Source organism: Pezoporus flaviventris, unplaced genomic scaffold (assembly GCF_033815535.1).
Source record: "Pezoporus flaviventris isolate CSIRO_AGI_PZ_B2104156 unplaced genomic scaffold, CSIRO_AGI_Pfla_v1 ptg000063l, whole genome shotgun sequence".
In the NCBI taxonomy this organism is placed as follows: Eukaryota; Metazoa; Chordata; class Aves; order Psittaciformes; family Psittacidae; genus Pezoporus; species Pezoporus flaviventris.
The window spans coordinates 11,385,101-11,412,765 of NW_026892611.1; the positions used below are offsets into that span (position 1 = coordinate 11,385,101).

The following is a 27,665-nucleotide window of genomic DNA, read 5'->3' on the forward strand; positions in this document are numbered from 1 at the left end:
ACGTATGAGTGAAACGTGGTGGGACTCCGGGAGGCTGGCTGCTCCGGGAGGCAAACACCACCACCTCTTATCAAGGCTCGTGCCTGCCCAATCATCTGATGTGTGTGCCCATAGCTGCGTGGCAGGGGCGGAGAGCAGCCCTCCTGGGGGGTGTGACACCACCCTTGGAGTGGGAGAGGGGACAAGAGGCTGCCTGGGCTCTCCTCAGTGAGCAGGGACATCCCTGGCAGGGCTGAGGCTGCAGGAGGGCAGTGGCTCTGCTCCGTGTCTCACCAAGGGCCTGCTGGTCCCACCACCTGCCTCGCTGCCTCTCCAACCAGGTCAAACTCTTCGGCTTGACTGGGAAGCCGAGGGACATCCATCGGGCTCAGTGCACCAAGCCAGGGCCAGGAGGAAGCCACGCAGGGCATGTGAGTGGGAGGCTGTTATTTGGGTTTCTGGGATGTGTATGTGTGAGTGGAGGGAGCAGCTGAAGCTGGTTTCCCCATATGGGGTTTTATGGTGTCTCATGGGTCACAGGCTTTCATTGATTCACCAAGCTCCTATAGCGATGTGTGATAAAAGCCAAGCTCAGGTCACAGCCTCCCCTTTCCCTGGGAAAGCTACTGAGCCTCTGGCTGCGTGTTTATTTTCTTCAACTTCAGGTCATGTCTTTGACTTGCCCAAGGATCTGGGCAGTTACACTCACAGCTCTGGGAGCAGCAAGGGAGTCAGAGTTGCACAGCATTAGAGCTGTTGAACAGGCTGGGCCACAGGCAGCCCTGGGCTGGTGGGAGAGGCTGGGATTTGGGCTTCTGTCTCTTGGGGGTGCTGGCCCAGGGCATGGAGTGCTATGGGGACCAGAGACCACACCACGTTTCAAGGGGGTGAGTTGCAGTTACAGCTGCATGCTGTGTCTCAGGCTTTGTATCATAGAACCCCAGACTGGTTTTGGTTGGAAGGGACCTTAAAGCTCATCCAGCTCCAACCCCTGCCACAGGCAGGGACACCTTCCACTAGAGCAGCTTGCTCCAAGCCCCTGTGTCCAACCTGGCCTTGAACACTGCCAGGGATGGGGCAGCCACAGCTTCTCTGGGCACCCTGTGCCAGCGCCTCAGCACCCTCACAGGGAAGAATTTTTTCCTAATATCTAATCTACCAATGCCTCCAGAGAGCAGCAGAGGGGGAGCCTACTGATGAGTTTGCAACTGTCTGTACTGCTGCTGGTGGGCTGGAGATGTCTGTTTCGCCTTCCCCAGCTGCTAAGCTGCATCTTCACTCATCTCTGCTTATCTTGCTTTTGGAACAGGACTGATCTCCCAGCTGTGTTTCCCAGGCCAGGTCTGTGCTGCTGTGTGGGAAGGTGGTAGGATGGCTCGGAGGATGAGCATCAATGAGCTGGAGGACCAGCTACTCTGTCCCATCTGCTTGGAGGTCTTCAAAGAGCCCCTGATGCTGCAGTGTGGGCATTCGTACTGCAAGTCCTGCGTGGTGTCACTCTCTGGGGAGCTGGATGGGCGGTTCCTGTGCCCTGTGTGCCGCCAGATGGTAGACTGCAGTGCCTTATCACCCAACGTCACACTGGCCTGTGTCATCGAGGCACTGCAGAGCCTGTGCGAGGCAGAGCTGAGCCCGGAGTCCTGCCCAACACACCACAACCCCCTCAGCCTCTTCTGTGAGGCTGACCAAGAGGTGATCTGCGGGCTGTGTGGCACCATTGGCAACCACCGCCAGCACAAGATCACCCCCATCTCTACTGCATACTGCCAGATGAAGGTCTGGAGGCAGAGGCAGCTGCAGCTTCTGGGGTGGGGGTCAGGGCGCCCGAAGGGCTTGCTGGCCAAATGTGCCCTCTCCTTCAGGAGACAGGCTGGAAATGATGACAGTGCCTGGAGCACAGTCCCATGGCACAGCCAGATGTGGGGCAGGGTCCCTGGCCTCGGGGCACCTGTTTCTCAGGCTAAGCATGTCCCTGGCTGAGAGGAGCCCCAGTTTTAGTGTCTGCACCATAGTGGGCAGAGCTTGGGATCAGGGAGTGTTGGTGGGGCCTTTCAAGACTGTTTACAAACACCATAAAAAAGAGTCTGAAGATAAGGGCTGGGGTAAGGAGAGCAGGGAGGCAGGGACCCAGCCAGGCAGAGTAAACATCTGGCATCCCCTGCCCAGCATCACGTGGAAGCTCCAGGAATGAAAAGGCACAGGGCACCCGTCCCCTCCACTCCTGGTATGAGGGAGATAAGAGCAGGAGGCACTAAAAATGCTCCTGCCCAGCCAGGTTCCCAGCACCAGTGGTAGGAGGGTGCTGCTGGCCTGGTGCTGGCTTGCGGCTACTCACCACCCACTTGCCACCTGCTCACCCTTTGCAGAGCCACTATGGGGTGTGAGATAGAGGGCTGGGAATGGGAGCAGAGACACAGTGCTCCTGGTGAGAGGACAAGCAGCACCCAAATTTGGGCCATGCTCTGAGTGCTCTCCTGCCTCTGGTAACCACGAATCTTCTAGACCAAGAGTGTAAAGACCAGCAGGATGTGCAGGGCCCTAGAAAGCTTAGAGAACGCTTAGAGAACTCGTAGAGAACATGGCTTCCAAGGGCCACGTGCTCCTCAGGGGACTGACAAGTACTGCCTGCAACCAAAGAGGCTGCCACCGAGGTCACTCCTACAGAGGTGCTGTCTTTTCAGGAGGAGCTGTCTGTGCTGCTGACCAATCTCCACCAGTACAAGAGGAACCTGGATGAACACATCAGCAAGCTCATCAACAACAAAAGCCGCATTGCAGTGAGTGCCATGTGTCAGGGGAGCCCATGTCCCTGAGTCTTTGTGTCCCACACAGCCCCTGGAGCAGCCTCTGCTCCTGGTTGCTCCCAGTTTGCCTCCTCTACTCGTTCCCTTTGCCCTTCCCTGGGATAGCAGACAGGGCTTATCTTCCACCCCATTCCCTGCCATTTGTTTCTCACAAAACTCGGGGATTAACCGCAGACCTGTTTTCGGGAAGCGTGATGTAGCCCTCTCTGGTAGCACAGCCCTGTCTCCAGAAGGGGTGATATTACCCTCACTGCACATCCCAGCAGAGCAGTGGTGAAGGCTGGTTTGACTGAGTGTCCTTGGAGGTGGGAAGATAAACAGGTCAAAAGGACCCTGCTTGGAGCAGGCTTCCTAGTCAGAGCAATGGGCTGGTTTCACATTGAGTTCCTGCCTGGTTTAGTGTCACATCAATTTCCCATGCAGTAGTTGTCTCCAAGGGACCTCCTGGCATCCCTTCAGAGGCTAAAGCTTCCCATTGGGGCTCCTCAGAAGGGCGGAACCCAAATGGAAATCGAGCTGCATTTTCTCTCCCTTAGCCCAGGACACAGGGAGCTCCCTGGGAGCAGAGGGATCCAGGAACTCCTTCAAGGCTCTGACGAGGCTGGCTGGGACATCAGGAAATCAAAATCTGGGAGATTCAGAGGAGAGGTGTAAGGCAGGGGGGCTGTGGTGGTGAGCTGCTGAGGACAGTGGGATGTGAACAGAGCTGCTCTTTATTTGGAAAGACAGTGGAGGGCAGCTTGATGGGACACGCTGACATTGCTGGCAGCACCTCTGAAACTCAAAAGCAGGTGAAGGGGATGGAGTGAGGCTGCCCTGCACTGCTGCTTGCTGTCTCCCTGCAGAACGAGGCAGATGTCTTCAAGTGGGTGATCCGGAAGGAGTTCCAGGAGCTGCACAGGTACATTGACGAGGAGAAGGCCACTTTCCTGGAGAGCATTGAGAGGAAGGCAACACAGCTCATCACCTCTATTGAGTCCCAGGTCAAGCAGACATCAGATGCCCTGCAGAGGCTTAAGGAGATGCAGAGCTCTCTGGAGGCACTCAGCAATGAAAGTCAGCTTGGTTTCATCCAGGTGAGTGCACTTGCTAGTGAAGGTGCTGAGAGTCTGCTGAGCTCTCCAGCTTTCAGCCCTCTGCCCTGGGCAGTGGGTACCCTCACCAAACATTGCTGAGACAGTACCAGAAATGAGATGGAGGTGCTGTCTGTCCAGCCAGGCCTTCCCCTGGTGGGAGAAACCTGCCCTCCACAAGAAGCAATGCCTGTAGCTCTCCCACAGGAGGAGAGCCCTGGCCTCTCCAGCCCAGGGCAGAGGCTTGCGCAGCTGTGACCATGCAGAAGATCTGCTGTTCTGTCCACCAACAATTCTCTTTCTTTTATGTTTTCCAGAAATACAGCTCCTCCCAGTTCAGGTGAGTGGTGGGACCAAACAGCACCAAAGGGGATGGCAGGCTCCACACCAGGGCTAGTGGTCCCAGGCCAGTGAGCATCTCAGCAATTCTGGGGCAGCCTTGCTTGGACACTGCTGTTGTGATGGACAGTCACAGCCAGATCCACGCAGGGCAAGAGCAGCTGGTGAGACACCAGTGGCTCTCTCACAGACAGCAGCCAGGTGAGAGGAGGTCACACACTGTCCTGTCACTGTGTCATGGCTGCTCTTGTCTTTCCAGGTCAGAGCTCCTCAGCCTGCACCCTGGTGATGGCGTCTTTAGCCCCGTGTCCTTTAAGCCATGCTTCCACCAGGATGACATCAAGATGACTGTGTGGAAGCGCCTGCACCGCCGTGTCCTACCAGGTACCCCCTGCCCCCCTGGCAGCACACTGAGTGCCCAGGCTCGCTGGTGTGTGGGACAGGCTGACCAGCCACCATCCCACTGCCCCAGCCTGTCTTGCCCACTGCTTGCGTGCTCCTTGCCTCAGGAGAACTCCTGGAGCAGTGGCTGGTCATGTCTCATGCCGATAGCAGCCTGTCTTGGCATAATGCTCCATCTGCTTCCAGTTCAGTGCCAGCTTGTGCCAGTTCTCCACCAGACCCGTGCCTTCTGGGTTGCCTGAATCCCACATGCCTTCCTTACAGCTCCAGAGACGCTGAAACTGGACCCAGTGACAGCACATCCTCTCCTGGAGCTCTTCAAGGGCGACACGATGGTGCGGTGTGGCCTCTACCAGCACCGGGACAGCAACCCCAAGCGTTTTGACTCCAGCAATTGCATCCTCACCTGCAAGGGCTTCTCCTGTGGCCAGCACTACTGGGAGGTGATTGTGGGCGCCAGGAACCACTGGCGTGTGGGCATCATCAAGGGCACGGTCAGCCGCAAAGGGAAGCTGAGCAAGTCTCCTGAGAATGGCGTGTGGCTCATTGGTCTGAAGGAAGGGAAGGTCTACGAGGCCTTTAGCATGCCACGGGCTACCCTGCCTCTGACCACCCGGCCCCAGCGCATTGGCATCTACCTGCACTACGAGAAGGGTGAGCTGAGCTTCTACAATGCTGACAACCCTGATGAGCTCAGCCCCATCTACACCTTCCAGGCAGAGTTCCAGGGGCAGCTCTACCCCATTGTGGACCTGTGCTGGCCTGAGCGAGGGCCCTGTTCCCCTCCCATCATCCTGCCTGTGCCCACTGCGAGCAGGCACCCTCAGGCGCTGAACAGCCATCCTGCCCCCAAGGAACCCACAAAGCCATAGCCTGGCCAGCGGCATGAGGGTTTGGCTGCAGCAAGCTGCATGCAGGCTTGTGCTCGTATGGAAGCTATGGTACTGCGGGGTAATGTTTAGCAGCATAAAATGTCAGCCTTGACCTCTGAATTCCTGTCCCCAGTTTGGCAGGCTGAGCCCAAACCCTAAAACATGGCTGGCCTGCAGAATTCTCCCAATGGAAGGGGGTGCCTGCCTGAAAAGTGTGAGCCATGAGCATCCGGGGGCTTTGCTGCTGCATCTTTCCTCTGAATAAATGGAGTTTGTGCTAAATGAGGTGCTTACGTGAGTAATGTCTCTGAGGTACCAGCAGGAGGCAGAGAAGTGGGCAGCCGTTGCTTAACGCTAGATGAGCTTTAAGGCTCCTTCCAACCCAAACCAGTGATTCTATGAATTGTCTTGCACATGTTGTGTCCCAGACCAACCAGGGCACCCAAATGTGCTTTTCCACAGGGTTCTCACACCCTCCAGCTGTTCAGGCATGAGGCACGTTTCCTCAGCACCAGCACCCACTCTGCCGATTCCTGATCACAGCCAAACTTTGCCAAGCAGCTCTTGGTTTGCAGCAGTTGCTGCTTGTCTATCGATCCTCATGTGCTTGGTGTTGGTCTCACTTAAGTCACATCACATCTGTGATGCCAGATAATGCCAAGAGCATTTCTAAGACATGGCACAGGAAATGTCATGCTGTGGTTCCTTATCCTCATGGACAGCACTAAGCTTCTCAGGAGCGAAATCTTTCCTTCCATGGCCAAGCTGTCCTTTAATCACAGAATCAACAGACTGGTTTGGGTTAGAAGGGACCTTAAAGCTCAACCGTAAAGCTTTTCCCATAAACTCAGGACACGATGAGCAGAGAGAAGGACCTGAAACCGGAGCAACCTCATCTTGTGGAAGATATCCCTGCTCATGGCAGAGCGGCTGGACAGGATGATCTTCAAAGGTCCCTTCCAACCCTCACCACTCTCTGAGTCTATGAAACCATGAACCACAGCACAACGGCCGCACCGGGGCACACTGAGGTGCAGCCACCTCTCTGTGCTGTCCTCACCACGGCCAAAGCTGGAAGGGACAGCTCAGAAACACCCCCGTTGCCGAGGAACAGCCCCAGCGGGTTGGGGGCTTCCTGCCTGGAGGCCACACCTGCACCTTCCCCTTCAGCTCTGGCAGCAGCACAGGGCCCTCCGTCAGCATCTCCAGTTCTGGGGTGATGAGCACTGCCCGGCCCTGCCGTCACGGCTGCCCTCCCTTCCAGCCACCCCCCATCCTGGTGGCTATCCCAGCCCAGCTCTCTCAGCCTGGCTCCAGAGCAGAGCTGCTCCAGCCCTCACAGCAGCTCCGTGGCCTCCTCTGGGCTCCCCCGAGCTCCCCGTCCCTCTCTCTCCTCGCTCAGTTTCTCTCCCGGCGGCGCGAAGACCCCGGAAGTCCCCGCCCGCCTCCTGCCCGTCCTTGCCCGCTGCCGGGCGGGACGCGGCACCGCCGGAAGTGGCCTGTGCGCAGGCGGGCGGCGGGAGCCATGGCGCTGTACAGCGCGGCCGCCGCCGTCCTGGAGGGGCTGGAGCGCGGCGCCGGCGGCGTCAAGGCGCTGGTGTACCACAGCCGGTTCCCGGTGCGCGGGGCGAGGGGCGGGGGGCGAGGGGCGGGGGGCGAGGGGCGGGGGGCGAGGGGCGGGCCCGGGCCCGGGCCCGGGCCGTGACCCCTGACCCCTGACCGCCCCGCAGCACGTCCGGCAGCTGTACGCGCTGGTGTCCGAGACGCTCCGCTACTCGCCGGTGCTGGAGGAGCTGCTGGCCGGCGCCGCGCTGCTGCAGGCCGAGAAGAAGTTGTCCCCGCAGCTGGCGAAGGTGAGCGGGGCCGGGGGTGGCGGCGGCGGCGGCGGGTCCCGGGGCGGCGGGTCCCGGCTCAGCCTCGTCCCCGCAGGTGCTGGTGTACGACCTGCTCTTCGGCAAGGGCTTGAAGTGCGGGGGCCGCTGGAAGGCGCTGGCCCGGCGGCACCGGGCCCGGCTGGAGGCCGAGCTGGCCCGCCTGAAGGTGCGGCGGAAGGTGAGCCGCAACGAGGACCTCCTGGCCCCGGCGCAGGCAGCCGGCCCCGGCGGTGAGTGTGCCTCTGGGCGCGGTGGTGTCCCTGTGGTGGCGGCGGTGGGTGGCCGTGTGCGACCCGGGCGACTCCCCCAGCTTCCCAGATACCGCGCTACGTCCGGGTCAACACCCTGAAGACACGCGTGGACGACGTGGTTGACTTCTTCAAGCGTGAGGGCTACTCCTACCTGGGCAAGGCAGCCAGGTAAGCGTTGCTTCCTGCTGCCCCACCTTATCTGGGGCGTCAGCGAGCAACAGGGGCTTGGGATGAGGTCCTGTGGGTCAAGGGGTCGTCGGTCTCGGTGCTCAGGGTGCCTGGGTTGGGGTGTCCCCACTCCTGCGTTCTGCCCTTCCGTGCGCTGCCTGGCACTGAAGGAGAGAGGAGACGTGGGACAAAGAGGGTGTCAGCCTGGGCTCTGCAGAGCTCTGGTGCGGGCAGGATGAGGCAGGCCTGCGTGTTCATCATCCCTGTGCCTCGTGGGCAGTGTGGAAGAACTGAGGGCCCTCTCCGGGAAGAAATTCCTGTTGGACCTTCACCTCCCGGAGCTGCTGGTTTTCCCTCCGCAGACAGACTTCCATGAGAACCTGCTGTATACTTCAGGACACATCATTCTGCAGGACAAGGTGGGGAGCTGGTGGCAGGAGGCTGCAGGGCTGGGGAATCCCCTGACATGGGTGGAGGGAAAACTTCTTTCCCCATGCCAAGGGCTATGCTCGTGCTTTACTGCAGCAGAGAGCACGAATGCAGCCAGCAGCTCTGGGGCTGCCCTGTGGCTCTGCTTCCATCACATGTACGGATGGGGGTATTGCTGTGAACCGGGCTGTAACCCCCAGGAGGAGCCGGCACCAGCTCTGGGAGCAGTGGGAGGTTGCGGCCAGGCAGAGGCTCCTGGCAGTGGGTGCTGGTGGACTTGTCCCCTGCTGCTGTGGCTGCCTGTGGCCCTGCAGCGTCAGCCATGGCTGAGGAGGGGCAGGGGCTGCTTCTTGCCCGCTCTGCTCACAGGGCTTTGTCCTCCTGCAGGCCAGCTGCCTCCCCGCCTTCCTTCTCAGCCCCGCTGCTGGCTCCCACGTCATCGATGCCTGCGCTGCGCCTGGGAACAAGACCAGCCACCTGGCAGCCATCCTGAAGAACAAGGGGTGAGGGCAGGGCTGTGTGGTGCTGGCTTTTCCCTGGGTAGGCTGGTGGCTTGGGAAGGGTGCAGGAGGATGTGGGATCACACAGGGGTTCACTTTGCAGCCCCTGCTCCCTCTCCCTGCCCAAGACCTGTCCCGGCTGGGGGAGCAGCTCCCAAGCACAGCCTGCCTGGCCGATGGCCGGTGTGTGATGCTGTGAGGGCAGCGTGTTCCTGAGGCCGTGCGGGATGTTTACACATCTCTTGGGCGCCGGGCTCTGCCTTCAGCCGGATCTTTGCCTTTGACGTGGACACCAAGCGCCTGGCCACCATGAACACCATGCTGATGCGTGCTGGCGTCACCGGTTTCCAGCTGGCGCAGCAGGACTTCCTGACGGTGGATCCCGGAGACCCCAAGTACAGCAAGGTGACCTACATCCTGCTCGACCCGTCCTGCAGCGGCTCAGGTAACACGGGGGGCTTTGGCCGCCCACCCCTGGGTGGGCTGTGGGCGTGCAGGCCCCAGGTGATGGCTGCTCTCCCCGCAGGGATGGTGAACCGGGTGCCGATGGCAGAGGCTGCCCCAAGTGCCGAGCGGCTGCAGGCGCTGGCCGGCTTCCAGCGCAAGGTGCTGAGCCATGCCCTGAGTTTCCCAGCTCTGCAGCGCTTGGTCTACTCCACCTGCTCTCTGCACCCAGAGGAGAACGAGGACGTGGTTGGGGCTGTGCTGCAAGAGTGGGGCTCGGCCTTCAGGTGTGTCTGGTGTTGGGGGGATGCAGAGCAGGTGCTGTGGGGCCTGGCCCTGACCCTCGTCCCACACTGCAGGCTGGTGGACGCCTTCCCTTGCTGGCCCTGCCGAGGACTCGCTGCCTTCCCGGGGGCAGAGAGCTGCCTCCGTGCCTCTGCTGCCGACACCCTCACCCACGGCTTCTTTGTGGCTGTCCTGGAGCGGCGCGGGGACGGGGCCGCTGCCTCGAGGTGAGAGCGGGCCTGGGGGCTCTGTGGCCTCCAGCAGCTCCTGGGGGTCTGGGGACAGGCTCGGGCTGGTGGCACACATAGGCTGAGGGTGCTGCTGCGTTCCTGGCATGGGGAGGAAGAGGGAAGATGGAGGGGTCTGACTGCAGCATGAGGAGAGGGCAGGAGCCACAGTGCTGTGTTGAGTGGGTCTCAGGCCCTTTGCTCTTGTCCACAGCTCCCTGCCTGCGGCTGCTGATGACAGCCCGCAGCATGGCAAGGGAACAGAGCCAGGAGCAGCTCCCAGGAAGAGGAAGAGGAAAAAGCAGCGGGTAAAGGAGGGAAACGACCCTTTTTAGGACTGTGCAGTGCCCAGCTGGGGCTGGTGGGGATTGTCACCTTGCTGCCTGCCTGAGCTGTGGCACAGCCTCCCATCATTGGTAAAGTCAGCTGGGTTAAGGGTGTCTTTTACCATATTTTGTCCCAGAAACACTTACCCTGATGTGGGCTATCGTAGAAGCTTGTGACTGACTGTAGGGATGACCCAGAGCTGAGTTTCTCTCTCTCCCTGGTCTTTTGAAGTACGTTTGTGCAGCCTTGCCTGGGAACTGCCACTGCTGGAAGCAGAGGCAAAGTGGAATAAAACAAGCGAAATAAAAATAAATAGTAATAATAGTGCAAACAAATATTGTTCAACCCCTCAGGTATAGTTCAACACTGGGAGCAAGTACGAGTAAGTGTAATGCTGGGAAGCAGCCCTAAGCCCTGCCCTGAGCGTCCCGGCTCTGCTTCGCTTGGTCTCCTTCAGCTGCGCCCTGCACTGGAAGAACGAGGACATGGTGGGCACCGTGCTGCAGGAGCAGGGTTCAGCCTTCAGGTGTGTCTGGCACGGGGGGGATGCTGGGCAGCATCCCAGCTGCCAGGGCTGCGCTGGCACCCGTGGCCCCTCAGGCACCTTGGTGGTCCCTGCCTGTGCCCTGTCCTGACAGTGTGCTGGTGCCTGGCAACATGCCCCCTTCCCCACAGCAACCGGCTGTCCCCTCACCTTGATAGTCTCTACCACCTGCAATTGGTGGTAGAACTCCTTCAGGCATTGTGAGAAGCCCCTGTCTCTGCCAGCTTCACACAGGGTGAAGGTGCTCTGCAGGAATTTCATCTTGGCATCCTGCTGGGCAGCCTCCTTGACACCCAGGGGATGAACAATTGTATTGCGCATCACTTTTGTTTTCTGTCCCCCTCCCCTTCCTCTGGGCTCCTCTCGGATCTCCCTGAGCCATTCCTCATGGATGCCAATGACTGCCCCACTGTGGTGGGGACAGTGTGCCCAGCTGGGGTCCAGACCCACTGCTCCTCAGTCCCTCAGCCCCGGGGAGTGGCGGTCCTCTTGCACAGGCCTCCTGCTGCCTCACCACCCCAGGGCTTCCTCCCATTCTGCTGCTGCCAATGCCCACATTCCACCCTAGCTTTTCCTTGGTTCCCTTCCATGTGGAGGGATGGAGTTTTGGGTGGCTAAGAAAGGGCAGGTTGGCGTGTCGGTGGGGCTTATCTGGTGCTCACCATGTGTAGGTGATGCCCAGCAAGAGCTTTTTGTCCTGGCACACTGTTGTGGGAGGAGGCATTGGGTGTTTTAATTTTGGCTCTTCTATGCAGGCTATCTATGATGTAGTTCCTAGAAGTTCAGCTCACCCCCCTGGCTGCGGTAAGCACATGAGAACAGGACAGGGGCAGGAGATGGGTGGGTTGTCTTCTGCAGTGTGATTGCAGAAGAAAGTACCTGTTGGGCTCTTGGTTCTGGGACGCTCCATTCCACGTGGTCACTGGCACATCATGCTCCTTCTGGAGCTTCCTTTCAAAACCACAGCTTGTGCTACGTTTTGGCAATAGAATCCCCACACCTGCAGTCACACAAAGCCCACCAAGCGCATCCGATGGAATGAAAAACATCTCCTCTATTAACAGGAGGCAAAAGTGCACAACGGGTGCTCTGGGGCATCCCCAGGTCTCGGGGAGCAACGGCTACTTCCTCTTGCTTTTCTTCTTGCTTTCGATCAAGTCCAGCCCTTGCTTCTTGATGGCTTCTCTGGTGAGGACAAGGCCACTGTGGTTGTCAGGGATATCAAAATCGTCTGGAGGAGAGAGCGGAGAGGAGCGGGCTGGGGAGGGTCTGTGGGGCTGCCTCTGCTGTGCCTGTGTCCCCAGGAGGAGCCGGCAGCTCCCATAGGAGGAGGCCACTGGCAGAGCCAAGCCCTGGCTGTGAAGAAGATTCACAGCCAAGTGGTTCTGAAGACGAGGCTCTCCCCGCTTGCACCACAGCATCCCCCCTTGCTCCTGTGGTGCTTCTACGCTCCCCAAGCCACCATCTGCCTCCAGTCTCCCACATGCACACAGAAAACCAGCACTATGCTCAAAGGCCTGGAGCCAAGCGCGGTCAGCCCCAACACCTGCAGCAACTCCTGGGTTGGGCTCTGCTGGGACAGTGGGAGATGGGCAAGGACAGCCAGAAATGCCAGGAGGCAGGGGCTGGCTGGGGCAGTTGCCGTGGGATGTGTTCCCTTTCCTACCTTGGAGCCCCACGCCCGTGTCCTCCAAGGAAACCTTCCGGTTCCGTGGATCGGCCATGAGGGTTTCCTCCAGCAGCTGCCTGACCTTCACAAAAGTCTGTGAAAGAGAGGCTGTGTTCATAGCTGAAGGGGAGGCGGGTGTTACAAGCAAAGGGGTGCCCAAGCTCCATGTGCCCCTGGTAGGGAACACCCCACAGAGCCCGGGGCCACCTGGGCCTGAGCTGCTCCGTGGCTCTTCCCTCGAGCACCTCCATCCTCCAGCTGGGAGGATGGCTTGGCACGGGCCACCCGGGAAAGCCTGTGCGGGTCCCCAAAGAGCGCAGCAGGGATGGAGCCGCCGTGCACCTCATCATCCTCGCTGTGGCTGGAGGGGGGCAGGTCAGCCACCCGCTGCACCAGGTACTGCAGCTTCTGCTCACACTGCCGGAGCTTCTCGTCCACTGCCATGGCCTTGACAGGATGCTCCTGGAGTCAGAGAGGGAACAGCCTTGGTGGGGAGAACGAGCCCCTTGGGGTGATGGTCGCTGCACCAAGTGTCACCACACGGTGCCGTTGCAGCACCAAGCAGAGCCTGGGCTCTGCTCAGCCCAGCGTTGGGCGGGTACCTGGCCAGGCACGGTGATGCCCCGCAGCCGGACGAAGAGGTTGTCAAGTGCGTTTTCAAAGTCCAGCAGCGTCTCCTGGCTCCTCAGCAGCTGGGCTCGCCCCTGTTCCAGCCGAGCCTCTTCCCGCTGCAGCCTCGTCCTCAGCTCCTCCACCAGCCCCCTGGAGCCAACCACGGTCACATCCATACAACGGCACAGGGGTGCAGACACCCCAAAGCTGTTGCAAAAGCTGCTGCCCAGCTTCTCCCCTGCCCCCAAGCGCAGAGCAGAGATGCTGCCTGCAACTCAACCCCACGCTGCTGCTGCTCCCACTTCCCATGCCAGGCAAGGAGCAAGGCTCCTCCTGCTGCCAGCGCAGGAGCTTTGCGTGCTCTGCCAGCACCAGAGCTGGGGCAGCACTCTGCTCAGAAAGCCTCCCAGTGCGGGAGGGGTGGGCAGCCGCAGGGTGACAAAGGAAGGGCTGCCCTCTTGGGACACCTGCCATGCACGTGTCCCCCTGCCCCTAAGGGTGCCGGCCCCTTTGGCATGAGTGTCCGGAGGCCAGCAGCACCTGCTTGTGTCTGGGGGCCGGCGAAACTTCAGCTCATCGCGCTGCATCTCCAGCTCCTTCACTGCCTTCTCCAGCTCCTGCTTCTTCTCCTTGCACCTTGTGAGGTACTGCTCCATTTCCAGCAGGGACTTCTGCTGTGCCTGGAGCCTGATGGGGATGTCCTGGCCCGGGGAGAGCACAGGGACTCAGCCCAGGGCACTCCTGCAGGGTACAGGATCTGGGCCGTGCTCCTGGGGAGGTTTCTGCACCAGGAACCACAGGAAGCACTGCAAGTTCATGGCGTGGAGCAAAGCAGTTCCAGCCCTGCCTGTACAAGAGGGGCCCTGGGGGGCTCTGGGGACAGAGGAGAGCAGATAACCCTGCCATGGAACAAGGTGAGCAGACAAGGCTCAGCTCCCTGGGGCTGGAGCAGCCCCAGCTTCTACCAGAGATGGCTTTTCACCTCACCCAGAGGCGGGAGCACTGCACCACATCCTTGGCCTCCTCTATCTTCTCCCTCACGTAGGCCTCCCGCTGCAGCTGGTACTTGGTGGCCTCCAGTTTGGCAGCTGCGGTGGAAAGGTTGTGGCAGGGAAGGATGCCTGCGGCTGCGCCTGCATCCCCCCCCTGCACCCTGACAGGCACTCACCCACCACTGGGTCCTCTGCGGGCAGGCTCAGGAAGTCCCTGCTGAGGTCATGCTTGGCTTGCTGCAAGGATGTTCATCGTCACCCCTGAGCTGCTGGCACCCTGGGGGAGCTGGCCCTGCAGCCCCTCACCCATGGCAGGCTGGGCACTGATGCCCGCCCTATGCCGGCAACCCTGAATGTGCCGGGGTCCCCCAGCTCACCGTTTTCAGAGCCCTTTCTTTTGCTTCCTTGAGCCAGCCTCCGTCTCTGGGCTCTTTCTGAGCAGCCTGGGTGCGGAGCCTGAGCTCCCTCTCTGCAAGGACCTGGGTTTTCGTCCTGACCATGCGCTCCTGGAGCAGAGCAGAAGAGAAGTGGCTCCCAAAGCTCCAGCGGACCTCTGTGAGCTTCTAAGCCTGGCATGGCCAGCATCAAAAATGCCACCCCCTACCCCCTGTAAACAGCCTGGGAAGGAAAGTGAGCAAGGCCAGCTAGAGAATGGAGAACGCCACCTTCCCCGTGGCCAGGGCTTCAGGCAGCTGTCCCCAGCTCAGGGCAGCCCGGCCCAAGAGCCAGACACAGGAGGAGCTATGGAGGCATCTGGGTGCTGCGGGGAAGCCAAGCTCAGTCTTGCTTTTTCTTGAAGGAAGGAAGACTCAGCAGCACGGCCGTCTGGTGCCATGTGTGGGCTCTGGAGGGCAGGAAAGCACCCTGAGGTGCCCTGGACGATGGTCTCACCTCGGCTCCACGAGCAGCTCTGAGCCCACGCGAGGCCATGAGCTCCATGTCCTCCACCTCCCTATGCTGCAGCTCGGCCGTCTCACTCAGGAGGTCCAGGTGCAGAGGCAGGTGGGCCAGCTCCTGGGACACGGGGAGCCAGAGCCCACTGAGTCCCAGGGGTGCCCTGTGCTGGGACAGAAGGTGGAGGGGAGCAGGAGGACCTCCTGCAGGAGGGTGTCCCACCAGCACAGCCCCTTGGGCCCTTCAGTGCCTTTGCAGGGGGAGCGGGTGAGACAACGGCACGGTGAGGATGAGCTCACCTTCCTCAGGGCATCCCGCACCGCCACGTACAGGGCAGTCACCTTCTGCCCAGCGCGGACTTTTGTTTGCATCTTCTCTATGTTGCCCTCCAGGGTACGAACCACCTGGGGCAGAGAAGGTTGGAGACAAGGGGTGAGCCCATCTACTGAGACCAGTGCCCACCCAGGGGGGCAGGGTTGACTGAAACCCCCCACGGGTGCTGCCACCCCAGGGAGGGGCCCTGGCACCTGTGCCTGCTGCTGCTTTTCGGCCCTCTGGACATCCTGCAGCTGCTGCAGCCGCCTCTGCAGCCGCTCCTTGGCCCGGCTCCGCTGCTCCACCTGGTACAGCAGCATGTTGCATGTGTTCACCTGGCGACAGACTTCAGCCCGGAGCTTCTCCCGGGCCACCTGCATGGGATGTGAGCATTTGCCAGGCTGGAGGCAGGGCTCGCTGGGCGCCCACGGGAGAAGGGGTCCTGCCTGCAAAACTCATTGCCAAGGTAGAGCTGGGGATGCTGGGACCTGCTCGCTCCCTTGGCGGGACAGGAGCTCTGCTGGGGCAAAGGACCTGCTCAGGGAGCTAGGGGAGGACACTGATGGGTCCTGCAGTGCAAAGGGTCCCACGGGACCGCTCATGGACGCCCCGTGTCTCACTGCACCAGCCCTGCGGGGCTGTCGTGGTGCTGGCACCAGCTGCCTGTTCCCTCCAACCGCTCCTTCTGAGCATCCCCTGAACCCCAGCCCACTGCCAGCAGCCTGGCCCCGCTGGACTCTGCTATTACCTCCAACGGCTTACTGGCCAAAGCAATGCCCAAGGGCTGCTCCGCTCCGCAAGCCTCAGCGATGGTGAGCTCATGCTGTGGGCAGAAGAAGGGCAGAGAACACATCACTGCCAGCCTGGGGATGGTCCCAGCCTCCTGCTGCCCTGCACTCCCTGCTCCTGGACAGGACCAGTGGAGAAGCTAGCTCTGCACGTCCAGCAGAGTCACAGTCACGGAGGCAGCAAATGGGACCTGCCGGTACCTTGCGGGCAAGGCCCAGGACATAGATATCCTCCTGCACCGCCTCTCGCAGCTGGGGCAGCCGCTCCACGTTCTGCGTGAACTTCTCTTCCTGTGGCTTGCTGTACAAGTTCCTTGCTTGCCCTGCAGGACATTGAGGAGCTGTTGGTACCATGCAGGATGATGCGGGGACCAAAAGCCCCCTACTTGGCCCAGCCCATAACGCAAAGCCAACGGGGCAGCACCTTGCAAGGCTATGCTGGCACGCATCTCACGGATGCGCTTGCTGAGGTTCGTCTTCTGGCCCAGCATGATGCCGCTGCTCCTGCCTCGGCTCTCCAGCCCCGCTGTGTACGCAGCAGCCACTGCAGTTCTACTGCCCGCTGCAAGGGTCACAGAGCTGTGGCCAAGCCAACGGAGCTGAGCAACCTACGTCCTCATAATTGTCGCAGGGCTGTAACCACAACATGGAGCTGAGCTCCCTACGCCCTGGGAACTGTTGCCGGGCCGTAACCACAGCAACGGAGCAAGAGCAGCCTCTTGCTGCCTGGACATGTCCCTTTGGAAAGGTCAGCTCATTGGTCAGGAAACAGCCGCGCAGGGAGTTACGCTCCTGTTGACACGGGCAAGAACCAACCAGCTCTCAATACTGATTATTTATTCGGATGCTCACCGTATGCTCTTGCTCACCTACAAACGGGACACGAAATGCAAGCACGTACACTTGTTTGTTGGTCAATACCATCAAGATCCCACTACCAGAGAGCTGCAGAAAAAGACTTTGGAGGAAATGGCCTTCCCAGCACTAAGCTTGTACTTCAGCCGAGATCAAGCTTCTGTAATGCGGGGTCTTTTACCTACAGCCATCCTGTTGTGCTAAGGGGGTTAAGAAATACCCTCTGAGGCTCTTACTCAGCATCTCCTTTGCAGATTTATAAATGGCATGTTAGCGCTAATAGCCAGTGACAAGCTAAATTCCGACACGATTATCTCTAGTGCTTCATCAAGCCTGCATGAAGAAGTGGTCGCTTGAAAGACAAGCAGGGAAGGGTTTGTACACCCAAGGAATCTCCCCAGTCTGGCCATGCATGTAGAGATCTCCACACGGAGGCCACGTCCACGTGCCAAATACAGGAATTACGCCCCTAACCTTTCCGAGGCAAAATTTAAACACGTAGATTACATTGGGGGCAAGAGAAAGCATTTTAAATCGGATAAAGTGGTTCATGAATCTCCGTTTCACTTTTGACTTTAAAAGGCCCCCCAAACCCACCTCCCAGTCAAGCACTGGACTGGAGCTCCCCAGTGCCAGCAAATCCCTTTGGCTTGTGCGGGCCTACATGGTCCATTCCATTTTTGAAGCACTCAGACCTGGGATGACCCACAGCACAAGGCTAAAAGCTGCTTATTAAGCAAAGACATCTGTGAGGCGGGCGAGTGCTGGTGTGGTAGCATGCGCCGCATCTGCTCGGAGGCACTGAGCTCAGCCAGTAGGGTTTCTGCACAGAGCATCTGCACGACCTGCACTGTGGAGCACCATTCCCATTGGGGGAAATTCCCATTTCTAGCTTTCCAACCTCTTGGCATGCTAAGGAGAAGTGTGGTCCCTTTCCATGCCTTTAGGGGAAGCCCAGCGCTCACCTGCAGTTATAAAGGGTGCACACAACCACTCCGCGCTCAGAGCTCCCGTGCACAAGCACACGCACACACTGCGGTATCAAAGCACCTCACACACTAGAGCTCTATTTCTGAGCTGGATCTTGGCTGCTTTGGGCATTCGGGTGTTTTGTGGAGGATGCTGATGTAGTTTCATTGCTTTCCTTCCCTGGGAGAGGAGGCTGCTTTACACCAGAGGAAGCGAGGGCTATTTGTGTGCTTGCCTTTCTGTGTAAGGCGGAAGCAGCACATGCGATTGCAAGCTGCTAAGTGCTCCAGAAGAGATACTTGTTTTTTCTCCCCACATAGCCTGTAGGCTTTAGATGAGCTGCACACTGGGTTCAGGGGTGGATCCTCAGGCAGCAGAGGAGCTCAACACCTTCACCCCAACCATCACCCTCCTCCATTTGCTCAACTTCAGCCCTGCAACCCAGACAGCGAGGATGGGGTGAGAAAAGAAAAGCCTCCAAGTGCTCAAGGAGAGAGTTTTCCTTGCAGTTGCTTTGTCAACCCCTCCACAGTGGCCAAGCAGCCCATAGGAGCTGTCCTCCACACATCAGTCCTCATCCATCGCCTTCCACTCGGTGCCCTGGTACCCTGCAGGACACTGCCGCTCATGCTCTCATGCCCAGGCACAGCCTGACCAGGGTCCTGCTCTCAGCTCCCAGCTCTCACTTAGCACCAGATCCCTGCTTTTTCTTCAAGCCTTCTCTATTATAACTCCCAAGGTGCGCTTTGCCCTGAGCCATGATGCTCCCCATCCAGGACAGGCCCCTGTCCTGCTCCCCCCAGCACGGCCCTGGCTTTGCTACAGGAAGTTATCCTCACCCATCATTTCCCTGCCTCACCTTTAGCCAGTGCATTGTTCTGCCCACGTCCCTGCCCTGGCTCCCTGCCTTCAATGAGAGCCATAAATAAGGCATAAAAAGGAGAGAAAGCATTTAATATTTCATTCTAGTTTGTTGCAGAGTCAAGAAGGATCCAGGCGCTCAGGATCCCTCCTCCAGCCCCAGCACTTGCTTACAGAGACAGGAGGGTGACAAAGGATGGACGCTGCTCCCCTGGGGTTTACCCTCTAAAGCAGTTCTTTTTCTGCCTTTCCTTCTTGCCTGGCAGGTGGCAAGTGCCAAGCTGCACATGAGCAGGGACATCGGTGCATCCCGGGAAGGGACGGAGATACCCGTGAACTGGTGAGCCCTCAAAAGAGAGATGCTGCCAAGCCCTGAAAGCCCTGAGCTCTGCACCCCACAGAGGTTATTTGGCAGGGGAGGAGAGGAAGAATTATCCTGTTGCTAAAACCCATTTAACCCCCTGGTGTGAGGGCATCTCCAGCACATGGTGAGAAGTTTAGGGCTGGCTTTGATCATTGTGACTCAATAGACTTCTTGGTGACTCAAGGATGGGTCATTCATCGCAGGCTTCTCCTGGGAGGGGTTCCGAGGTTCCAAGAGCATGGGCAAGCGTCCCCAGAGGGGATGCTGCTGGAGAGCTGCCCTCGCTCAGCAGCGATGGGCTGAGGGAGCGCAGCTCCCCAGAAACACTAGGAAAAGGGTATTTTGACTTCTGTAAGCCTGGTTTTCCTGCAATTGCACCCCCCGTGCCCGACACAAGCAGCGTGTCTTCCCTTGTCATTTTATACCTTCGTAGGCGAGCTGAACCAAACTTGACATAATAAGAGGAATCGGAAGAGAATTATGTCCTGACAGGCGTGATGAGAATCCTCAGCCTGGCAGAGGAGTGAGAGACATAAGTAATGACTCTGCTGAGGAAAAGGCCACCTTGGGGGTGTTTTCCTTACTAGACATCAGAGACTCCACAGGCATTTAAGAGCAGTCCCCAAGGGAAAAGCTTTTGCATTAAGCATCAAGGAAGCCCCAGGTAAGGAAACCTCAGCCTGCAGTGGGTACACTGGGGTCTGCTGGGGCCAGCCTGGCAGAGCCAGCTCTTCCCCTTTCGGGACATCACACCATTGCTCTCCCTTTGTGGATTCACCAGCTTAATGGGTTTATTAACACCACAAACAGAGCAATCATCCTGTCCTTTTCCTTAGCAGTTAGCTTACCTGTGCCCACCCTGGACATCTGATAGTCCCAGATGCTCCCCATCCCCAGCTCCTGCTTTTCTATTCTGCTTTTCTCACACCTTTTGTGCTAAGGTCCTGAGGACCTGAACCTATGTCAACTACCTTCAAGCACCGCAGTTATTTTCCATTACAAAGCCATCAACCTTAACATTACTTAGAACTGATTACATTTTGTACTTCTGTGCCTCCTTGTCTCAGTACACTGGGGTCTGCTGGGGCCAGCCTGGCAGAGACAGCTCTTCCCCTTGTGGGACATCACACCATTGCTCTCCCCTTGTGGATTCTCTGGGGTCTGCTACATGGTTGTGCCACTGGGCAGCGTTCTCACCCACCCGGTCACCTCCTGTCCCATGCTTATGGCTGGGGCCAGACACAAGGTCTGGACACGCACAGACCTGAATCCTTCCCTCCATCCACACCCTCCATCAAGGCAGCCCTGTATGTGCCGCCCTGCACTGCCCCAGCACAGAGACCATCTACGTGTGCTTGGAGGACCAATGTGCTTGTCCTGCCGTCTCCACTTAGCTCTGTCCAAGCACTGTACATATCTTTAATCTTAAGATATCACTTGTTACACCCAGAATCCGACTGCTGCAGCCGAGGAAACACGGGTGTGAATGCTCAGGAGATTTAATAAAGGCTTGTCTCAAACCTAAGCTTGAATCTTCCTGACATCTTTTGTTCCTTATTAAATTGTCTTAAACAGCAAATGCAAAAGCTCCTGTTTCTGCCGAGTTTATAGCAAAGTGGGTCTGTGTCCCCCCGCCCCATTTGAGGGTTTAGCTGGACCATGTTGGGATTCAGCATCACCTCCCAGAAGGAATTTGGCTTTCTTTATCCTTACAACCTACATGAGGTCGCCTCGGGGCACAGCAGGCTGGTGAGGAGCTGAAAGGCATTTGAAAAGCAGTAGCAAATTGTCCCATCTGCTGCCTCCCTCCTGCGATCTCACCTGCATCAGCTGGAGGGAAAGGCTTTCTTTGCCTCCAAGATTACAAATTCCCTTTCTTTCCCTTCATGCCCCTTATTTCAGTAGCTGGGAACAACGCTGCTCTGCAGTGATGCATCCTGTCTCCTTTCCATTTCCTTCCAAGCTATATAGGAAATAACTTGCTGATGCTGCTGGCGGTCCCCAGGCAGCTGCAAAGGCTCCGTTTTGAGGCCAAATTCCCCCTTTAATGGGGTGAAGGACCAAGGGGCTGTTGGGATTTTGCTCCAAGAAGTGGTTTTCACCAGAGAAGGATGGAGCTGTGCATTCACCATGGATCTGTGGGGCTATTTGGGGGCCAAAAAAGGCTGGAATAGGTAAAACCCCAACAGCCTGCTCTGAGTGGCCGCTGAAACGCCAACCACCCCCTCGCACATCACTGTGGGTGAATGAAACCCAGCACTGGTGCTTCCTGCTTCCCCTTCTTTGAGACATGCAACAAAGCCCCAATGCCAAGAGGTGTGCAAGGAAAAGGGAAGGAAATCCATCAAGTCCCAGTGCTGGGAGAGAGGTGATACAGGGTTAACCAATGTACAAGGGGGTTGTACAAGGGGGTTAGAGGTTGGTGCTCTCATGTTTTTAAGTGCATTTGCAGAGCACTGGGAAAGAGAAGCCACGGAGATTTGTAAAAGATTGTTTGGAATGGGAGCCGGTCAAAACAAGGGAATTCTGAAGAAAAGCCCATTGGGTTACATTTTGGCACATTGGAAAGAAGGGGGAGGGTCTTCTGGGGGGTCGATAAACAAGAAAACGCTGATAAAATATTGTAACCAATGTCTGCTTTTAGATAGACCGTTGCCAGCTTAAAAGTGACAATTCTCCACTCCTGTAATTTTGCATGATGTACACCCCTGTTATTTTAATTTGTAAAATTTGATAGGAAACTTCTCTGGATAAAGTTGAGTGCTTGATGCGTACGTGTGGAATACCAGGTCTTGTGTGCATCTTTTTATCAAGGCTGTGATGTTCCTATCTGTGTATGAATTGTATCTGTAAAAACATTATGACTGTAAAAAGCTGCTTTTTTGTAGGAGAGAGATTGAAAAAACCACATTTTACTCTCATAATGACATCCCTCAAGCTGGGCATGGGGAGGTTTAGTCTGGGTATTAGGAAAGATTTCTTCACCAAAAGGTGATCAGGCATTGGAACAGAAGAATAGAAGATACTCAAACGGCACGGCTTCCTTGAGGACAGTGTCCAGACAGAGCTCTCCCCTTCTGCAGACTGCAGACAAACAGCATCACACCACTGCTACAAGTCCTTGGGACAGGCAGAAGTGATTAAATCAACTCCAGGTGGGGAAAGTCCCAGAGAAAGGAAAAACCTTCCTGGGGGAGGACTGCAACTGCACAAGTCACAGCTTCCTCTCCCCTGTGAGAGGAGCAGCTTCATTTCTTATCTCCAACATAATCCGGAGTTTTAGGACTCTGTGTTTCTGGGCTTAGACTGTTCCGATTTGCACATGCCAGCCCCAGTGCAAGAAGAGCAAGAGCAGAGTTTGGTCCTCGGGGGGGATCCATGTGTCAAGCTCCCCTAGGGTGAATCCAGGTATCCAGAAGCCCCTGGGGGTCCCTGTTGTCCAGGTCTGTGGGATGTTTGGTGGTCACTGACGTCGGGGGGGCTCCAGCATCGATGGGCACCCCTGGAAGGCAGAAGGAGGAATGGAGAAAGGAAGGGGGAGAATATTCCCATCCAGGGCGGGAAGAGTATCGGGGGGGGGGGGCAAGGGGAAAGTGGGGGGTCCTGGGAGTGAAGGGTGAAGGTATGGGTATGGGGGCAGGCAACTGGGTCAGCTGACTGTAACTGGGGCTCCCAAAGGACCATTGGAGGTTATAGGGAAAATGGGGGAAAGTGGCAGGGTCTCAGGGGCAATTAGGAAATCGGGGGGAAGCAAGGCAGCCTGGTGCTGGGGCAAAGGAGTGGTCCTGGCATGGGCCAGAAGACAATGGGAGTCCTGGGGGAAACAGGGGGACCTGTGAGTTCAGGAGTCCTGGCAGGCTATGGTCCCCCTTGGACACCCAGGTGTTGTGTGTCGTGTCCGTCCCCTCCGATTGGTAGGGAATTCCAAGGGACTGAGGGTCCCACAGGGTTTGGGAGTCCCACGGTGGTCCGTGGACAGCCTCAAAAGCAGGGGTATTTGGAGGGTAAGGTTTACCGAGTCAGGAGGAGTCGCACCAGCAGCAGCACAAGCACCGTGGAACCAAGTGCTAGCCCCAGTCCCAGGAACGCCATGTGGCTCCCAGAGGTCCTGCCGTGGGGCCAGTGCAGCACAGCTCTGAACTGAGCCTGGAGTCCCTCCTCTGCCTCCACGCTTCCCCCTGATACTGCAGGGACCCACGTACCTTGGGTCATGGGGCACTACCCCCCAGGGCCCACGTGTCCCCGCAGCCACAGACCTCACTGCCCCCCACAGACCCAGGCATCAGGGGTGTCCGCTCCACCCCACGTGTCCCACTGCCCCCAGAGGAGCCAGGCATCAGGGAACACCCACTCCACCATGGATCCACCCCGCTCATGCTCCCCACGCACTCCCCCCCCATGGGATTGGGCTCTCCGGGGCCCCACTCCACCCCACACCGCTCACTGTCCCCAGGGCACTCAGGTGTCTGGGCGCACCGTTGAGGTAGAAGTACTTGCGGGCCAAGGGCTCAGAAGGGACTCCCAGGTGACAGGCGATGGTTCCTGGAGCGGGGTCCTGGATGGTCAGCATGTAAAGTCCCTCCACAGCCACCTCCAGCTCCTCAAACAGTGCCAGATCCTGTGTGTGCAGCTGAGGCATGGGGGAACATGTCAGCACAGCCTGGTCCACCAGGTACATGAAATGGCATAAACGTGCATGAAAAGGCACTCCTGTCCCGCTTGTCATGTCCCCTTCACGCTTCTGGTACTCTTTGTGCGTGCGTGTGCACGCAACTCACGTTCCACATGTGCTTGCCATGCCTTGTGTGTCTTCACACACGGATGCACAGGCAGAGCACACGAGCACACGTACGCCAACGGTCACATTGATGAGAAGTTCCCCATGTCCTTGCCATGTGCACTTGAGCCCAGAACCCTCCCGTGTGCTGGGCTGCACCCCCAGAGCTTGAGCAGCAGCTCAAGGAGGGGATTCTCCCGCTCTGCTGCACGCTGAGGAGCCCCCCTCTGCAGCCCTGATCCAGCTTTGGGGCAGCAGCACAAGAGGGATGTGGAGCTGTTGGAGCAGGGACAGAGGAGGCCACGGAGATGCTGTGAGGGCTTGGAGCAGCTCTGCTCTGGAGCCAGGCTGAGAGAGCTGGGCTGGGTCAGCCTGGACAAGAGAAGGCTCCTCAAGGGGAGACCTTAGAGCAGCTCCAGTGCCTGAAGGGGCTGCAGGAAAGCTGGAGAGGGGCTTGGGACAAGGGCCTGTAGGGACAGGCCAAGGGGAATGGCTTGAACCTACCCGAGGGGAGACTGAGATGAGCTCTTAGGCAGAAGCTCTTCCCTGTGAGGGTGCTGAGGCGCTGGCACAGGGTGCCCAGAGAAGCTGTGGCTGCCCCATCCCTGGCAGTGTTCAAGGCCACGCTGGACACGAGGGCTTGGAGCAAGATGCTCCAGTGGAAGGTGTCCGTGCCCATGGCAGTGGCAGGGGCTGGGGCTGGAGGAGCTTTAAGGTCCCTTCCAACCCAAACCAATCTGGGATTTTATGATCCTATAAACAGTCACTTCCTTCACATACGTGGGCACGCGAGTTTATGTGAATATGCAAACGTGAGTGACCTCCCTCTCGCTTGCATGCACCCTTCACGTGGGTGAGCATTTGCTTGCGTCCTGTGCATGCTTACACACATGCTACTTATAGCAGCACACCTATCTACTGTTAAGCAATACCTGTAGCTATTGCTACTCCTCACACCAAGAGAACAACCGTGTGCATGCCCAGTCCCCTCAGGAATGTCTGTGTACATGCATGGGCAACTCACATCCTTGGCAAACATCCAGGTAACGGGCAGGTTGGGGGGGATGGCAAAGGGTACATCGCAGAGCAGTGTGACGGCTTCATCTGTGTGGACCTGCATGTCCTGCACTGGAAGCATTGACAGGCATGTGAGGCACATCTGCTCGTGCACATAGAGAATGTGCTCGTCTGCAACTGCACATGCTTGAGTGCTCGCAGCAGGGCTAGGCAGGCAAGCACCTTGGCATGCTCCTGGGCACTCATGGGCCCAAGCAGGCACATCCACACCCAGATGCGTGCGGGGGCTCTGCCTGGGTGCCTGGGTCCTTTGCCCCATACCTGGGCAGTCCACGGGGAGCTTGCAGTCCATGATGCGGCAGGTAGCACACTGGAAGACGCGGGAATCAGGCTGATATCCTGGGATGGAGACACTCGGTGGTCGCAGAGGGATGGGAGATGGACTTGGGAACAGGGGGTGGCAAGAGAGAGGGACGCGCACTCACCACAGGGCGGGATGCAGGCTCGAGCTAGTGGGGGGGAAGCAGCATTAGACTGGGGATCACTGGGGATCCACATCCCTGTGAGGAGCTGTCAGGGCTCAGCCGTTGTCCAGCCCTGATGGGGTCCCTCGGGCTTCTCCACCAGTGTGGGGACCCAGGAATGTAGATGTCCAGGATGGGTGTCCTTGTGACAGCCCCTTTCCCGGGCTCCCCAGGGTGGGATTCCCAGGTGTGTGTCCCCACTGGCCCCATACCTTCCTCCAGCTGGCTCAGCTTCACCCAGATTGTGTTGACGGCTTCCTGCAGAGACACCTCAAAAGACTCTGGGATGTCCCAGATAACAGATAATTGTCCCAGGTGAGACAATTCCCCACCACCACTTTGGATGCCCATAAACCTTCTCCAGACGTCGGCAGATCTCCTGTACAGCTCACCTCAACCCTGTACATCCATCCTGGAGTACTCCCCTCAGAAGCCCACAGAAGCTGTACACCTTGAAGCCCATACACTCTCAGGATTCCCCAGATATCCCCTTACAGCCCACAGACCTGCATATAGACCATATTTCACCACACCCCCCATTCAAGGCCTCCACGTTCCATCCCCCATGCCCCAGCCCTACCCCCTCACACGTCCCATGTCCCAAGCTCACTCTTGTCCTTCTCCCTCTCCAGAAAATTCAGGGCCTCCAATACGATCTCCTGAAGTGCCTCGTGCTGCTCCGACCCTGGGAGCAGTACAGGGGTATTGGGACCAGTACAGGGACACTGGCACCAGTACATGATTGGGGTTGCAGGTTCAGGGATGGGAGGGTCCAGTAAGGGCTGGGCGTTTCTGGGACTTCTGGAGTCCTGATGAGGGTTTCGGGATAGTGGAAAGGGTCAGATATCCCTCAGGGTCCTTGAGGTCCCAGGTAGGGCCCGGAGTCCTCACTGTGTTCCTGATTCTCAGGGTCTCAGGCAGGGTTGGGGTTCCCGGAGGTCCCTGGGGTCCAGGTCAGGACTGGGGAGACATTGGCATGGCTGGGAGTTCCGAGGGTGCTCGTGTGGGGAGGGTCCCTAGGGTTCCTGTTTAGGAAAGAGGTCCCCAGCTGCCCTGGGTCCTGGCCAGTGTCAGTGTGAATGCCTTGGTTGAGGTAGGGCTCTGGGCTCCTGTCCGGGGCTGGGGGTCCCTGGCAGGACGGAGGTGGCAGTCGGGGGGTGGGGGTGTCCTTGGGGTCTTGTCACTCACCCACAGAGACAGAGGCGAGCGGCACAGCAGCCCGCGCAAGAGCCTCAAGGCAGCGGCGGTGTCGGGGGTCGTTCCGAGGGGCCCCAGTAATGTCACGGCAGAGGCGTGCCAGCTGAATGGGGTGCGAGAAGCAGAGCAGACAGGGGTGCACCCCAGGGAGCCAGAACACCAGGGACACCCACTGCCACAAGCCAGGTCCCCTTGGCTGGGTGCCTGGCTTTCCAGGGAGCCAGCGGGCCATCACCAGCATCAGGGGCACCCACCACCACCCCATGGCCCCAAAGCACAGCACCCAGATGCCTGGGTCCCCACGGAACAGCAGGGCTGCTAGGCGGAACCTGGGTGCCTAGGTCCCCACGGAACAGCAGGGTTGCTAGGCGGAACCTGGGTGCCTAGGTCCCCACGGAACAGCAGGGTTGCTAGGCGGAACCTGGGTGCCTAGGTCCCCACGGAACAGCAGGGTTGCTAGGCAGGTCCCAGACACCTAGGTGACCTTTTAAGAGTAGTGGGGATACAGGGGGACCCTTGAGTGTGTGGGCTGGAGAAGGAGCTCCAATCCCTTCATTTGGTTCCCCCAAATCCTCATTAGTTGGTGTCCCTCTGTTAGGGGAGTCATGACCTGGTGGTCAAACTAAAGGGCAAGAAGGAAATGTACTGGCAGTGGAAGCAGGGACAGGAGTACAGGAACGCATTCTGGTTGAGTAGGAACGAGGACAGGAAGGCCAAGGCACAGTGAAGCTGAACTTGGCAATGGATGGAAAGAATAATAAGGGCTTTTACAGGTAATGTCAGCCTGAAAAGAAGGCCAAAGACAAAATGCCCTCTGCGAAACAGGACTGGCAAAGTGGTTACAGTGGAGGAGGCTGCAGAAAAGCAGACCTAGTCATGTTAAACTGTTCTTTTCTGACTGGTAATGATTGAGCTGGGTCCCCAGAACACTGCCAAGCAATGACACACTACAGACTTTCTGTGCTTGGATTGGCATTTCTCAGTTTAGACTGCAGCACTTGAAGCCACATTGTCAGGGGAATTTACAAAAAGCTTAACTCAAAAAGCACTGAGCCCTTTTAGTAGCCCTCAAGGATGTCAAACATCGTTTCTCCGCTCCCCGGTGCACACTCTGACATGTCTAAAACCGGTGGGTTGGCCAAAGCAGTCAACTGAGGTCCTCATGGGACTTAGCTCCAAGTACGCAGGAGCTAGCGCACCAAATACAGGCTCCATCTGCTCCCACACACAAGGTGCCAGGACACAAAGCTGTTGCTGGACCTCACCTTCCCTTGGCAAGTGCTGGAACAGCCCCAGCAACACTGGGAATCTGT

General features: G+C 58.1%; 4 protein-coding genes across 6 annotated transcripts; 2 read left to right on the top strand and 2 right to left on the bottom strand.

Moving 5' to 3' along the window:
* Positions 1 to 250: 250 nt before the first annotated feature.
* On the top strand, positions 251 to 5,751 carry TRIM50 (tripartite motif containing 50). Of its 2 annotated transcripts, none has more exons than XM_061470622.1 (7): positions 251 to 410; positions 1,289 to 1,755; positions 2,661 to 2,756; positions 3,629 to 3,859; positions 4,174 to 4,196; positions 4,455 to 4,579; positions 4,862 to 5,751. In XM_061470622.1, the coding sequence occupies exons 2-7, from the start codon at positions 1,351 to 1,353 to the stop codon at positions 5,467 to 5,469; spliced, it is 1,488 nt and encodes a 495-aa protein (XP_061326606.1). In that variant the 5' UTR covers positions 251 to 410; positions 1,289 to 1,350; the 3' UTR covers positions 5,470 to 5,751. The 2 variants fall into 2 exon arrangements, with proteins under 2 accessions (XP_061326606.1, XP_061326607.1); XM_061470623.1 differs by having other exon boundaries at positions 1,316 to 1,755.
* A 1,211-nt stretch (positions 5,752 to 6,962) lies between these two features.
* Positions 6,963 to 10,082, top strand: NSUN5 (NOP2/Sun RNA methyltransferase 5). Of its 2 annotated transcripts, none has more exons than XM_061470627.1 (10): positions 6,963 to 7,087; positions 7,200 to 7,322; positions 7,399 to 7,573; positions 7,654 to 7,762; positions 8,043 to 8,181; positions 8,579 to 8,694; positions 8,958 to 9,136; positions 9,218 to 9,422; positions 9,495 to 9,647; positions 9,862 to 10,082. In XM_061470627.1, the coding sequence occupies exons 1-10, from the start codon at positions 6,995 to 6,997 to the stop codon at positions 9,980 to 9,982; spliced, it is 1,413 nt and encodes a 470-aa protein (XP_061326611.1). In that variant the 5' UTR covers positions 6,963 to 6,994; the 3' UTR covers positions 9,983 to 10,082. The 2 variants fall into 2 exon arrangements, with proteins under 2 accessions (XP_061326611.1, XP_061326612.1); XM_061470628.1 differs by having other exon boundaries at positions 6,968 to 7,087; positions 7,429 to 7,573.
* A 1,557-nt stretch (positions 10,083 to 11,639) lies between these two features.
* On the bottom strand, positions 11,640 to 16,279 carry LOC133278210 (coiled-coil domain-containing protein 183-like). Its single transcript, XM_061470735.1, has 14 exons — positions 16,213 to 16,279; positions 15,990 to 16,111; positions 15,749 to 15,823; positions 15,213 to 15,374; positions 14,985 to 15,089; positions 14,683 to 14,805; positions 14,169 to 14,297; positions 13,968 to 14,028; positions 13,787 to 13,887; positions 13,436 to 13,500; positions 12,790 to 12,949; positions 12,530 to 12,649; positions 12,185 to 12,281; positions 11,640 to 11,749 (listed from the first exon to the last, which is right to left on the bottom strand). Exons 1-14 carry the CDS (start codon positions 16,277 to 16,279, stop codon positions 11,640 to 11,642), a joined length of 1,497 nt encoding a protein of 498 aa, XP_061326719.1.
* Positions 16,280 to 22,743: 6,464 nt separating this feature from the next.
* LOC133278137 (sperm acrosome membrane-associated protein 6-like) lies at positions 22,744 to 26,637 on the bottom strand. The gene is made up of 8 exons (XM_061470638.1): positions 26,344 to 26,637; positions 25,766 to 25,840; positions 25,368 to 25,436; positions 25,117 to 25,140; positions 24,953 to 25,030; positions 24,639 to 24,742; positions 23,314 to 23,467; positions 22,744 to 23,021 (listed from the first exon to the last, which is right to left on the bottom strand). The coding sequence occupies exons 1-8, from the start codon at positions 26,615 to 26,617 to the stop codon at positions 22,849 to 22,851; spliced, it is 951 nt and encodes a 316-aa protein (XP_061326622.1). The 5' UTR covers positions 26,618 to 26,637; the 3' UTR covers positions 22,744 to 22,848.
* Positions 26,638 to 27,665: the final 1,028 nt, after the last annotated feature.